At 61.5% G+C, this 12,430-nt stretch overlaps 2 protein-coding genes across 2 annotated transcripts; both read left to right on the top strand.

The window, feature by feature from the left end:
* Window positions 1-3,435: 3,435 nt before the first annotated feature.
* LSCM1_01346 (uncharacterized protein) lies at window positions 3,436-5,658 on the top strand (the record flags this gene model as incomplete). The annotated part of the gene is made up of 1 exon (XM_067318968.1): window positions 3,436-5,658. The coding sequence occupies one exon, from the start codon at window positions 3,436-3,438 to the stop codon at window positions 5,656-5,658; it is 2,223 nt and encodes a 740-aa protein (XP_067176247.1).
* Window positions 5,659-8,542: 2,884 nt separating this feature from the next.
* LSCM1_01345 (uncharacterized protein) lies at window positions 8,543-11,374 on the top strand (the record flags this gene model as incomplete). Its single annotated transcript, XM_067318967.1, has 1 exon — window positions 8,543-11,374. The coding sequence occupies one exon, from the start codon at window positions 8,543-8,545 to the stop codon at window positions 11,372-11,374; it is 2,832 nt and encodes a 943-aa protein (XP_067176246.1).
* Between the last annotated feature and the right edge of the window lie 1,056 nt (window positions 11,375-12,430).

Below are 12,430 nucleotides of genomic sequence, written 5' to 3'. Positions count from 1 at the left end.
GCACGTAACTGGCAGCATGCAGGCAAATCTGCACAGCAGGACAGGCACGCAGCCTGCACCAGCCCATCCTACAGGTGTCATCACGGGCCGAGCGGGCTGATGTACAGCAGACCGCGGAGCCCTTCGGCGGCAAACAACCGTTCCGTTTCCGTCCTTTCACGCCGTGCCCACCCGGTCCAACAGGCGTGTTCGCGCAAGTGAAAACTACCCGGAAGAGGGAAGCGCATGCTTGGATGGATAAGAAAAGATTGCCGCTGCTGTCGGAGCGTGCACTCGCGCGACGTGGCCGGGGCCTTGCGGAACACACGCTCTCACCTTCATTGTCCGTATCAGCTCACGACGTCCTTAGGGACGCACACGATGCGACCCTCGGCTGTGCCTTGATATTTTGCCATGATGCGCTTGACAGGGGGGGGTGAACACGACACGAATGCTGCCCGAGAGCTTTGTGGCGCGGCACCCTCCTCGAATGAATCGTTAGATTGATTCCGCTTTTTTTGGCAGCGCAGTTTTCGAGCCGGATCGTTGTGCGCAGCCCGGCTTTCCGGCACGCGCGGGTGATGCGGTATCGCGCGTACGTGGATGGAGGCGGGGGTCGTCGTTGCAAGCGCACAGGTGCCTTCAAACCCGCAGTAACGCAAGCGATCCCACCATCACAGGCCTGACCGCGGGGGGAGGGGGATGGTGAGGGGGCGCCAACACAGGCGGGCGCGGAAGAAAAGGCGGCCGGGTGGAGCAGGGGCACCTCTGCACGACTAAGTTCACAACGCCGACCCCCGCACGCACCGCCTCACCGACAGTAAGCGTCTTACAGCTCGAGCAATGCGTGGAAAGCCACCTCTGCAGATTATTTCGAGCGCGGGATCGTCGACGCAACTTCGTGGCCTGTGGACATATGCCTGGCTGTTCACTCGCACGAGCGACTCTCCGTTGAGCGAGCGCAGGGTCATTTGGTTCCTCCACCACGGGAGGGCGCCGCGTCGGACACAACGCACGTAAGTGCGGCACCTCATGCGTGCTCTACAGAGGCAGGACCGGGCGCTCTACGAACTGGCACTGCGATAGTTGGCCTCAAGAGCGATCTGCACGTTAGTGCCACTCACGGGGGCTCCTTCGCCTGGGTACACTCTGCGTCGTGCGACGCTGCTCAGCCACCACCGCAGACTGTTCATGGAGAAGGGAGAGACGGGACGCTTTTTTTGGGTGTCCTCCTCACCCCCTCAATCAGAGGCATCTTTAGCTCACTGCACGCCATTAACTCACAGCCTCAACGGAGGAGCAGTCGGTCACCGTCAGGGGTTCCTGCTGGAGTCAGGCCGGCTGCTCTTGGTGGTACTGCCTCTTGGCAGGCCCTCTCCTCTGTTTGAGGTGCGCGGCGACCTCGCATGATACGTCGCACTGGATGGCAGCAGCCGATGGTGCGTCATGTGGGGACTGGCTCCCTGGTGTGTCTACTGCATCTGACGAGGACTTTGCCGAAACCGTAGAGGGGGGCCAGCTACCGGAGCTGGGGGGGTCAGTTGTGCAAGACACAGTGAACGTTTCCGTCGCATGTGCGGGCGTGCCGCTGCAGCAGCGTCTTAGGGTTGAAGAGGTGCAGGAGCTGTCGCGCTCGTGCCTGCCTCCACCTATCCGCGTCACAGAGCCCTACGACTGCGGCAGTGGAGGACCCTGCAAGAGTCGAGGCGGTAGACAGCGCAGAGCGCCATTCTTAACGGGCTTTTGTAGCGAAGGCGAGAGGGAGACAAGCCGCGAGATGATTCATCGTGTGTCTGCGATAGGTGAACAGGCCGCTCTCCGCGAAGGAGGCAAAGTGGGCCTCCAGCTGAAGCGCTTGTTGCGACAGGGAGCTCTGTGCAGCGCAGGTGCAGTGGCAGATCTAAAAGGGTAGTGCTTACAGGTGGCCATGCCTGCAGGGCTGAGGCCTCGTCTGTGTCTGCTCCGCGCCGCTGGCACGAGCTGACTGACCGGCTGGGACTTGTGCGAGTGGGGTGGGGCATAGGAGGCTGAGCCGATGGGAATGGTGACGGCCGCATCGACCAACCACCCCTCGCTAACGCTGCGCAACCTGCCGAGAATATGAAGACGAATGCGCGGATCGCCCACGTACAGGTTTCGGGCACGTGCCGAGCAGTCGGGTAGCCAATGAAGCCAGTGCCAAAGGCAGCAGGCCGCTTCAAAGTTACTCTCGGCAATGGCGGGGTCAGAGGGGCTCTTCCTCCTTTCTTCCGTCTCATGGGCCCACCGGGGCCGCGCGCGACCGCAGGGCGAATCCTCTCTCGCCTGGAAGCGGATCAGTCGCCTGCTTACTACACGTGAGCGTCAACTCGAGATGTGCCAACGCAATGTGTCTGCGGCCGCTTGCAAGGCAACTGTGGCGCTCGGCCCACGTCGTGATGGCTCCGCATCATCGACGCTGGCCCTTCCTCGAAGGGTTACGGCCTCTTCTTCCGCGGGGAGGGGTCTCATTTGGTACCGCTTGGCGAAATCTTTGACAACGCTGGCCGCAAGGGCGCAGGGCGGGCTGAGTGAAAGACGCCTGTGGATTGCAGCGAGCACACCACGGGTGCGCCACACCGATGGCGATGTCCACTGACGCGGGGTATGATCTCTGCATCGACGCGATCCTGGGCACACAGGGGCTGCGTGCGCAAAGCGGGGTGGCAGTGCGTGGGCTCTTATCGCGCTGGCACGCGTTGGTGGCACGTCCCCGATGCCGGTGTGAATTGTAGCGCATCGCGGAGTGGTTCACAGCGACTCAGCAAGCCTTAGCCTTCCTTTTTCTTGATCTGCCTGCTGGAGCTGCGGCCCCTCCGTCAAGATGGAGCTCCGTGACGCACCCCTGTCATACGTGAGCTACTGCCCACTACACAAAAAACACTGAAAGTCTCGCGCGCGAGGCGAGCCGCGACCCCGCATAGTAGAAGCAAAAGGGGTCAACGGGTGACACGAAGAGGCCACAGAAAGCTTGAAGGGTGGGCTGCTTCGCACTCTCGTCGGCGCACAGACTCGATGCATATACACACGCATGAGGGCTTTTGTGTACGAGACGCGCTCTACTTCTGCCGCTACAGCCTCGGCGTGCAACTGCCTCTCACCCCTCTCCTCCCCTCCCCTCTCTTTCTGTCTTTAACACACACACACACATGCACGTGCAAGCCGTCAGCGCTAAACGTATACCGTAGCCCGAATAGCAAACGAACCTCAGGTACCATTGTTGATTCATACGTCCCCCCCTTCCCATCTTCCTCTCACCCACTCGCTCCTTGCGTCTGTCGGTTGCTCCGGCCTTCCCCCCTCTCTCTGTTCCTCCCTTTCAGTAAACAGCACGCCCGCACGCCTTCATCGAACTCTTCTGTTGTTGTTGTGGTCACACACATCCGTACTTCACCTCCCCCATCACTGTCTCCGCCGTTGCAGTCGTCTCGGTGCAGAATGGGCTGCTGCAACTCGAAGAACACCAAAGAGCCCAAGGGGGCGGGGAGGCCGCCGCTGGATGTCCAACCGGCAGAGGAAGATGTGAAGCAGAAGACAGACGAGGTAAGGGACTCGACAGAGAGCTCCGCGGAAGAGGAGACGCCCGGGGGGCAGTCAACCGAGGCGGACGCGAAGGCGGCCCAGGAGCTGGCGGACCCGCGTGCCGCGCGCATCCAGGCCATCTGCGCCCGTAACAAAGGCTGCCCCTACCGCTATGGCGCCTGCACTGTCGTAGGGGGCGATGTGAAGTGCTACTTCGAAGATGGCCTCATTTACTGCATCGTCAAGGATGGCTGCTGGCACATCTACAACGACACTCTTGATTACGAGGCGCAAGTGGAGCTGCTCTTTGGCCCAGGCTCGCAGATTGCCACGTGTGAGCGGACGATGATGGAGGTGATGGAGAATAACTGGACGCGCGCATACGCTGCTGTGTACCCGCTGGAGACGGTGCAGTGCGTCTCCGGGAAGGTCTGCGGCTACCAGTGCAGCATCACAATCAAGCCCCTCGATGATTCGTACCGCCTTAAGGCATGCGCGGCTGCCAACCGCAATGCCGAGATGGAGACAGAGACCGTTCGCCGTCTTGCTGGCAACCTGACCGATGAGGATGAGATTCTGCGCCGCTGCGTAGAGACGAACACGCCGTACGTTGACCTGACGTTCCCGCCGTGCGCCGCGGCGCTCGCGCGTGCCGGCAGGGACAGCCGCAGCTTCCCGGTGATGGCCATGATGCGCCCAACACAATACCTACCAGAGGACATGTGCGCGATGGTGAACGATGTCATCGGGGCAGTCGTGCCCCACTCGATCGAGCACGGTAGCCTTGGCGACTCGTGGCTCATGTGCGCTCTGGCCATTCTGGCGGAGGATGAGACGGCCATACACAATTTGCTCATGCAGGGCACACCGGCAGAGAAGGCGGTGGGCGCCTACCGCCTCTTGATGAACAAGAACGGCTGGTGGATCACTGTGCTCCTCGACGACTACTTGCCCACGTTCAGCCGCACGCCCGTGTTCGCGCGCGTGTGCGATAACCCGGCGGAGATGTGGGTCTCGCTCTTGCAGAAGGCTTACGCGAAGGTGCACGGCTCCTATGCTGCGATCACCGGCGGCGACGCGCTGCAGGCGCTCGCTGACTTCGCCGGCTCGCTGATGTATCGCTTCGACAAGGAGTGGGAGGTGGCGGCGCTAGACGTGACAAAGGCAGAAGAGCTTGCAGATGCTCTGGTGGGACTCTCCCGTTCTGGTGCCTCTGTGGTACTCAGCACGCCTGGGCACACCTCGGAGAGCTACCTGGGCTGCAATCAGGAAAGTGATCCAGAGGGCTTCCGCGCCCGCTATACGAAGTGCGGCCTGCGAACCGGCTACACGTACTTTGTAGAGCGAGTCGTGACCCTCCAGAAGCAGCAGACCCTCCTCTTCAAGCTGCGCAACCCGTGGCGCTCGTCAGGCCAGTGGAATGGCGCGTGGAGCTACGGCTCAGCGGAGTGGGGGGAGAACCCGGACGTCTGCTCCGTCTGCGACGCCCAGGAAGACCCGCAAGACGGCAGCTTTTGGATCTGCTGGAAAGATGCCTGTGAATACTTTGACGGCGGTGGTGTCTTCTATCCCACCTCCGCGGCCGAGGACTACCGCGTGAAGGGCTTCTTCGACGGCACCATCCCAACCGTGATTCTTGAGATTATGGCTGTCGAAAACACCCGGGTGCTCCTCACTCTCTCGCAGCCCGACAAGCGTGGCGTTGACCTAACAGATGGTGCGGCGCGCTTCGCTCCGATCATGCTCACGGTCTCCAAGAAGGAGGGCGACATGCAGCGGGTGCAGAAGAACACAAGCTGGAACCCCGAGATGCCCTCCAACGAGTGCAACTTCGTCGTCGGCCGCGACGTCGGCATGTGGTTCACGCTGGAGGCTGGAGAGGTATATCATGTGGTGCCGCGCATGCACTGCAAAGGCGTGAAGAGCCAATACCACCGTCCGTACGTGGTCGGCATCCTATCGTACGCTCCACTCGAGGGAAAGGTTCGGGCGCAGGCGATGTGCATTGAGAGCGACTCGAACGTGTTCACCAACTACAGCCTGTACCGCTCAGGAGCGCCGCAGCCCGTTCAGGCGGAGCACCAGACGCGCCTCCCTGGCAAGGCCCCTGTAACGAATGTGTCCACCACAGTGATTTGAGCGCGTGCCGCCTGAGGTGCGACCGCCTACGTAGTGGGGAGCCAAGCCGGTGACCGAACACCAACGTTTTTTTCCCGTCACTATAGGAGGCGTCAGCCCTGACGCGATGACCCGCCAATTCTCTGTCTGGACGTGAAGGGAGGCGGCTTCTTGGAGCAGGAGAACAGAAGGATCGAAAAGGCGGGCAGGGAGGTGGGGAGCGGACGCAGGTGAATCTTTTCGCAACGGAGACGACGTCGAGAGGAGGGGACAAGACAGCTGATGAGAGACGTGGAACACACACACTCGGAGAGGCGCGCGCGGCGCTGTCATCTGCGTCTGTGTGATAGACCTCTCCTCTCTTCTCCGGTTTTTGTTCCGCGTCATGACGATTTTTCTTTCAGCTCAGAAGGCGCGGGTTTCCCTCTCTCTCTCGACTGAGTCCGCCCGCCTCTCGACCACCTCGAGCGACCCACCCGTCCCCCTCTTACTTACTTCGCGGAAACAGTGAGCATCCCCTCAGGTGTGTTCACTGCTTCCGACGCCCCTCTCTCTCTCGCCACTGTCTTCCGCTCTGCCTCGCTTCCGCGATCGCTCTCTTGTGAGGGAGGATCGGCGCACCAGCAATAGCGGTTTGACGTCGCCGTCGCTGTGGGTTCGCTTGCCTCACTCCCCCCTCTTCCCTCTCACACACACGTTCGGCTGTGTAATTGTTCGCCATTGCCCACCTTTTGTGTAAAAAGATTTGTGAGCGCTTCGATGAGGAGAGAGGAACAGGAGAGAACGTCCGCTCACCGCAGCGCGCGTGCACACCCACCCCCCACACACGCACACACCTACACGCCGTCAGATGGTCAAGCCTCCGCCCCCACCCTCCTCTGCCAAATCCGTTGCCAGAGCCGGGGTCGGTGCGTGTGCAGGGCGCGTAGCAGACAGGCGATGCCCATTCACTGCGCACGCGTTTTTTCTTCTTTGATGGACTCCTTCGCTGGTCTGCGTGCGTGCGTTTGCAATGGTGATGGTGTGGCGGGGTCTAATCGCACCTGTACGTTTATCTTCTTCCGTGCGCTCCATTGTATCTCTGTTGTCACTGGCGAGGCGGCAGGGAGGGAGAGCAGGGCGGCGACGGCCTCTGATGTGCCGGAGCCTCGCTGTTCTCTTCGATGATGGAAGAGCCCCTTCTCCTTCCGAGGCGACTCGGCATAAAGCTCAACGACTGTTGCACAGCTCCTCACCTGTCTTTGGCTCTCTTCCCTCTGATCCACCCGTAACGCCCCTCCGTCTGTACCTTTTTTGCGGGCCTGTTTGTGCGTGTGTGAAATCTAGCACGCTTGTGCGCCCACCCCCTTTCTTCCCGTTTCCGCGGGGTGGCATAGGGACGTCGCTGAGGGGGGGAAGAAGGGGGTGTGGTACCTTCGCCCTTCTCCTCTTCCCCTCCTCCCCCCATTTCTTACATGTTCCTCTGACGTGGATTTGCCCCTCATCTCTTTGGCTCTTGTTTACCACCTCTCTCCCTCTCTCTCCTCTCCTCTCTCCTGTACCGACCAAGGGAAGTGCTTTTGTTTCGCCAAGGGACCTGTCGTTGGTGGCGACGAACGGTTTTATTTGGCGTGTGGTCGCCGTTGACTGCGTGTGCATCGATGCTGTACTCGCATGGGATCCTCTGTCGTAAGGTCGCACGCTTCGTGATGTTTTTTTTCCGTTTCGCATGTGTACTGTCCTTTGCAGCGGTGTTTACTGCATCGACTCCTTCGGTCTATCCTTCCCTCCCTCTCGCCCTCCTCCGAGATGCCCTCATCCTATGGGAGAGCACAGACGGAAGCCTATAGAGATCGGAGTGAGGGTGTAAGGGGTAGTACGGTGGCGTAATGGAAGGCGTTGCCGAGCGTGAGGGACGGGTGAGAGAAGGCAGTGCGCTGCCAAGTATTTGCGCAAGTGTGTGCGGTTGGCGTGGCTGGTTGCCGGCTCTCCAGACGCGCGCGGGCTGCTGCTCTCTCTTTCTCTCTTTTACCCCTACCCCTTCTCCTCTTTCACTTTCCCCTTTCTTCCCGCCGCCCTTCCCCTTCGAAACCGCAGCAGATGGGAGGAAAGGATGCGCTCGCGCGTTGTTGTCAGTGTCGCTGTACGTCTCTCCCATTTGTTTTTCCTATGGATGTCTCTCTTCTTTATACCTTCATCGCCTGTAAATAAAAGCCCAAGCGTGAAAGAGGTGTGGAGAGCGTGAAGGCCAGAGCATCGTCTGCGCGTCGGTCGCCTACCTTACCCCCCCTCCTACAGCTCCTCTCCGACAACATGCGATGTGTGGGCGCTCAAGGAGCGGGTGTGACTGCAGCAGCGCTCTCCTATCGATTTTGTGCTCTGCCTGTCTGTCTCGGTATCGCCAGCGTCCTGAAAGTCTCTGTCCCTTTCCGTCCCCCTTCAACGATGCGAGCACGACTCCGTTTTACGTGGCCGTCTGCTGAGGACGACAGCCCCATCGACTGCTCGCCCCCGCTTGCCGTCTCTCTCTCTCTCGATCGCTCGGCGCCATCACCCATCCCGCATACGTCTCTCTTTTCTTCTTTACTTTTGATGCGGCGCCCCGCCGATGTCTGACTCTTCGAACCTTTTGCACATTCACTGCACACGCGAACGCAGACACCTCTGCTTCTCCCCTTCCCCTCCCCAGACACAACGCCAGGGAGGCAGTCTCGTTGACGTACTCCGGCCCGCCTCGGCATGAGTGTGTGGGCCTCCACAGAGGCTCTTCTTTGTGGCGGTCACGCTCACCTCGCGGCGTTCTGGCGGAAACGCTGCCAGCTCCTTTTTTTTTCGTGCGCATTTTTCTTTTTCCACTATTCCTTTCTGCTGTTCACGGGGCTGCAGCTGGTGAGCACAGAGCCTACTCACCCTCCTATGGACATCGATGGACGGCAGCATCATCGGTCCGACCGGTGACGAAGACTTCGTCACGGATGCCATGCTGGAGGAATACATGCAGCAGTCTTCGTTTGGTTGTTTCGACACCGGGCGCGATAGGCTGACTGCAACCTCTCTAGGCAGCGCCTCGCAAGATGAGGCGCACCACATCTCTGAAGCGGCCTGCGCGTCGATGCTGGGGAGCGGCCTCTTGTCCGCCTTCGGAGTTTTACACTGTGACAGGGATCCGCACACCACCGCAGAGGGCACCGAAGGAAGCGTTCTGCACCGTGCAAGCCATCGTGTCAGCACCATCCTCGCACCGCCAGTTGGGGTGTCGCGCGAAGAGATCACAAGTGATGATAGCGGTGACTTTGCGGTTCTCACCAGCGACGTGCGCGACGCAGATGCGTACGACCTTATTCGCCACTACATGCTGTACTGCAAGCAGCAGGAGAAGGAGCTGCAAGCGCTGGAGGCGGAGTGCGCACGCCTGGAGGCGGAACAGCAGCACCTCTGCGGCGCCGCCATCGTGGCTCGCATGACCCAAAACGCGTCGGAGGCGTCGACAGCCCACACGCTGTCGATGCCGCGCTCGGGCGACATTTCGAAGACAGGGACTGGCACCGCCGTTGCCGGCCGCGTCTCCTCACAAGCTCGTGACGACGAGTTTGGAGAGGCCCACGTCGACCCGCTGAACGCGTGTCCCTACATGGATCCCCTTGATGCCGCGCACCAGCTGCAGCCGTACCGATACGGGCAGCCCGCCGTTGTTGGCTGCTACACCCCCGTCTTTCAGAACGGCATTCTCTATCGCTGCACCGCTCCCGACGGGTCGTGGCTGTTCTACAACGACTCGCAGCAGTACAAGATGCGGGTGAAGTACATTGTCGGCGCCTCCTCCGCTGTTACGGCCGGCCCGAAAGCGTCGCTGCGGCAGCGAGCGTCGGGCGAGTATGAGGCAGAGGTGACGGTCTGGCCACAAGAGACGGAGGTGCTCCTCATCGGCGAGGTGAACGGCTTCAAGAGCCTCTCTACCGCCGTGCCGGTAGACTTTCACTATACGAATCCGCATGCCACCGCCTCCACCGCGCGTGCGCGCGCCCTGCTGAACCGCTTTGCCCACCGGACAGGAAAATCGTCTGTATCGCTGCTCACTGCGGAAGATGTGCTGGAGTGTTGTGCAGGCGAAATCAGCGACGTGGAGATGGCTGCCCAGTCTCCGGATGGTCTGCATTTTGTGGACCCGGACTTCCCGCCATGCCGCGCATCGCTCCACCGCAACGGCTTGGACGACGTGTTTCTCTGGGATATGCCCTGGCGGCGGCCCTGTGATTACCTGCCCTCTACACAGCGCTCTGAGGTGTGCCTGTTCGCTCGCGCGGTACTGCCGACCGACCCGTGCAGAGGGGACGGCGGTGACGCTTACCTGTGCAGCGCCGCCTCCGCTCTCGCTGAGTACCCCGCGCAGGTGGCTCGACTGTTTCGGCACCCCATTTCTGCAGACGCGGGCAGCCGTGAGCGAGGTGTCGGCGCTTACCACGTTACGCTGTGCCACGGAGGCTGGTGGACGCCTACCATTCTCGATAGCTACCTGCCAGCGTCGCTCAAGGGCCCAGACCTCGGCCGCTGCTCGCACGATCTGCGCAAGCTCTGGTATCCCCTGCTGGAGAAGGCATACGCGAAGCTGCACGGCTCCTACGCTGCCATTCAATGTGGTGACCCGCTCGAGGCGCTGCAGGAGCTCACCGGCTATCCGACGTTTCGGTTTGATGAGGAGTGGGCGGAGGTGAGGCAGAGCGGCGCCGGCGCCCGTGCAAACGAGGCTTCGCCATGCAACACACCGTCGGAGCATCTCTTCACATTCATGGAGGAGGAGGTGCATCAACGCGGCTACATTGTCTGCTTGAGCCTGCCGGACGACGGGCCTGCCGAAGCCCAGGCTGCGCAGATGGGCATGATGTTCGGCATGTCATACATGGTGCTGCGGCTTGTTCGGCACGGAAGCTACCGGGTTCTCCAGATTCGCTGCCCCACCTTGAGGCCGGACAGCAGCGGGCTGTGGTGTGCCGAGAGCACGCGGTGGAAGCAGGAACCGGATCTTGCCCGCTTGTGCGGGATGGATGGTGCTGGCGGGCCGGAGCTAGCGAGCTTGTGGCTGGACTGGTCTGAGGCGCTAGCGATGTTTGACGGGGGAGGTGTCTGTTGCAGTCGTTGGGACTGGGCGCACGACTGCCGGATGCGGGGATTCTTCCATGACGGGATCCCCTCTGTTGTGTTGGAAGTGCGCGTCAGCGACTGCGAAGACGGAGCCAAGCCCGTCGAGGCGTACGGTATTCTGTCCCAGGACGACGATCGCGGTCTGCCCCCAGGTCAGCCGAACCGAGCGCTGTACCCACTGATGCTCTGTGTCAGCAGCCATCTTCACAACAATGAACACGGCGAAAATATCGACGACGACTCCCCATTTGATCAGCGCATTCGGCACGTGTGCTCCACCGACCCGGACACCCCTACAGACCAACTGAACTATATCTTAGGCCGGGACACGGCGCTCCGCGTGACTTTACCACCTTCGGCGCATCCTTACTACGTGGTTCCCCGCGCGCTGGGCAGCATGAATAGCAAGCCCTTCACGGTTGGCCTTGTCTCCTCGACAGCGGCGACAGAGACGGGCAGGCTGCGGGTGCGGCCGGTGCAGCTTCCGCCTCATTCTCCGGTGTTTCGAAACGGGCGCGACTTCTCGACGGAGCAGCTCTCGAACGTGGCGGCCGCATCGTTTCAGATCCGAGGCCCTCACGGGCGTGTGCGCGTGGGTTGCGGCACCAGTATCGGGTGAGGCGCGTTCAAGAAAGAGGCGTGAGCGGCTGCCGGATCTTTCGATGTACTGCTTGTGGATGTGCACCGATGTGCAAATCGACCTCGCGATACGCCCACACGCGCCTGTGAGCTGACACGGAACCACACGCGCAGGGTTTTGTGGAGTCGCTTGCCTCCACCCCCCTCCCCCTACCGCTTCCGTGGGAGTTGGAGTTTTCTTTTTGTATTTGCGGCTTCGCCTTCTCTCTCCTCTGCTGCCGCTCTGCGCACCCCCCTCCCTTCGTGGATGTGCTGCCAGCGCACTTTAGGGCGTGATCCGAGCAGAGGCCCAGTACCCGCTCTCGGAAGAAAATCACGAGCCCGAAGCCTGCCGTCCAGCACAGCTTCGGACCCTCGATGCCGTTTAAAAGCCGTGCGCATGTGCTGGGCAGGGGAGAGGCGAGGCCGCGGTTGCGTATGGACGAAGTCGCTGCGATTCGCTTCAACGAGTCGACTACTATGGCAGTCTGCGACTCTCCTGTGCGCCTGCCCGTGCTGGCGTACGGGCTCATGAGCTGGCGGGAGGGCCCCTGCCGCTACGGCCACACAGCACCGTCTCACCTGTCGCGGCGGATGCGGGCGAGCCGCGCAGAGACGCCCCTTCCCCTCTCTCCTCCCCAGACGACCTCGCTGGCGTGTGAAGCAGGACCGAGGAAACGCGAGCGCGAGTACTGAGCGCGCCCGGGCTGGCAAGCACAGCCGGCACGGCGCATCCGACCCCGAGAAAGCATTTCGAGGTGGGGATGGCACGAGCGCTGGGCGGCGGGGAGGCGCGACGTGGCCCATTACCTGCGTTCGCCAAGGCGCGCGTGTGCGAAAAATGCGGCCCTCTCTCGCATCGGAGCGGATCGTCTGTTGCGGCGCAGATGCCGAGTGCGTGGTGAGAGCGCCGCGGACGGCACGACTGAGTCCGCCAGCCGGAGGTTAGTGGGGGGGGCGCGGAGGCCCGGCACAGGGTATGGGGAGTTACTGGCGTGATGCTGGCTAAGGCTCTCCATGGTGTCGTGTGGCATGCGCACAGCCTGCCCCCTCCTAC

The sequence above is a fragment of the Leishmania martiniquensis genome, chromosome 31 (genome assembly GCF_017916325.1).
Source record: "Leishmania martiniquensis isolate LSCM1 chromosome 31, whole genome shotgun sequence".
In the NCBI taxonomy this organism is placed as follows: Eukaryota; Euglenozoa; class Kinetoplastea; order Trypanosomatida; family Trypanosomatidae; genus Leishmania; species Leishmania martiniquensis.
This window is presented reverse-complemented; position numbering and strand designations above follow the sequence as displayed.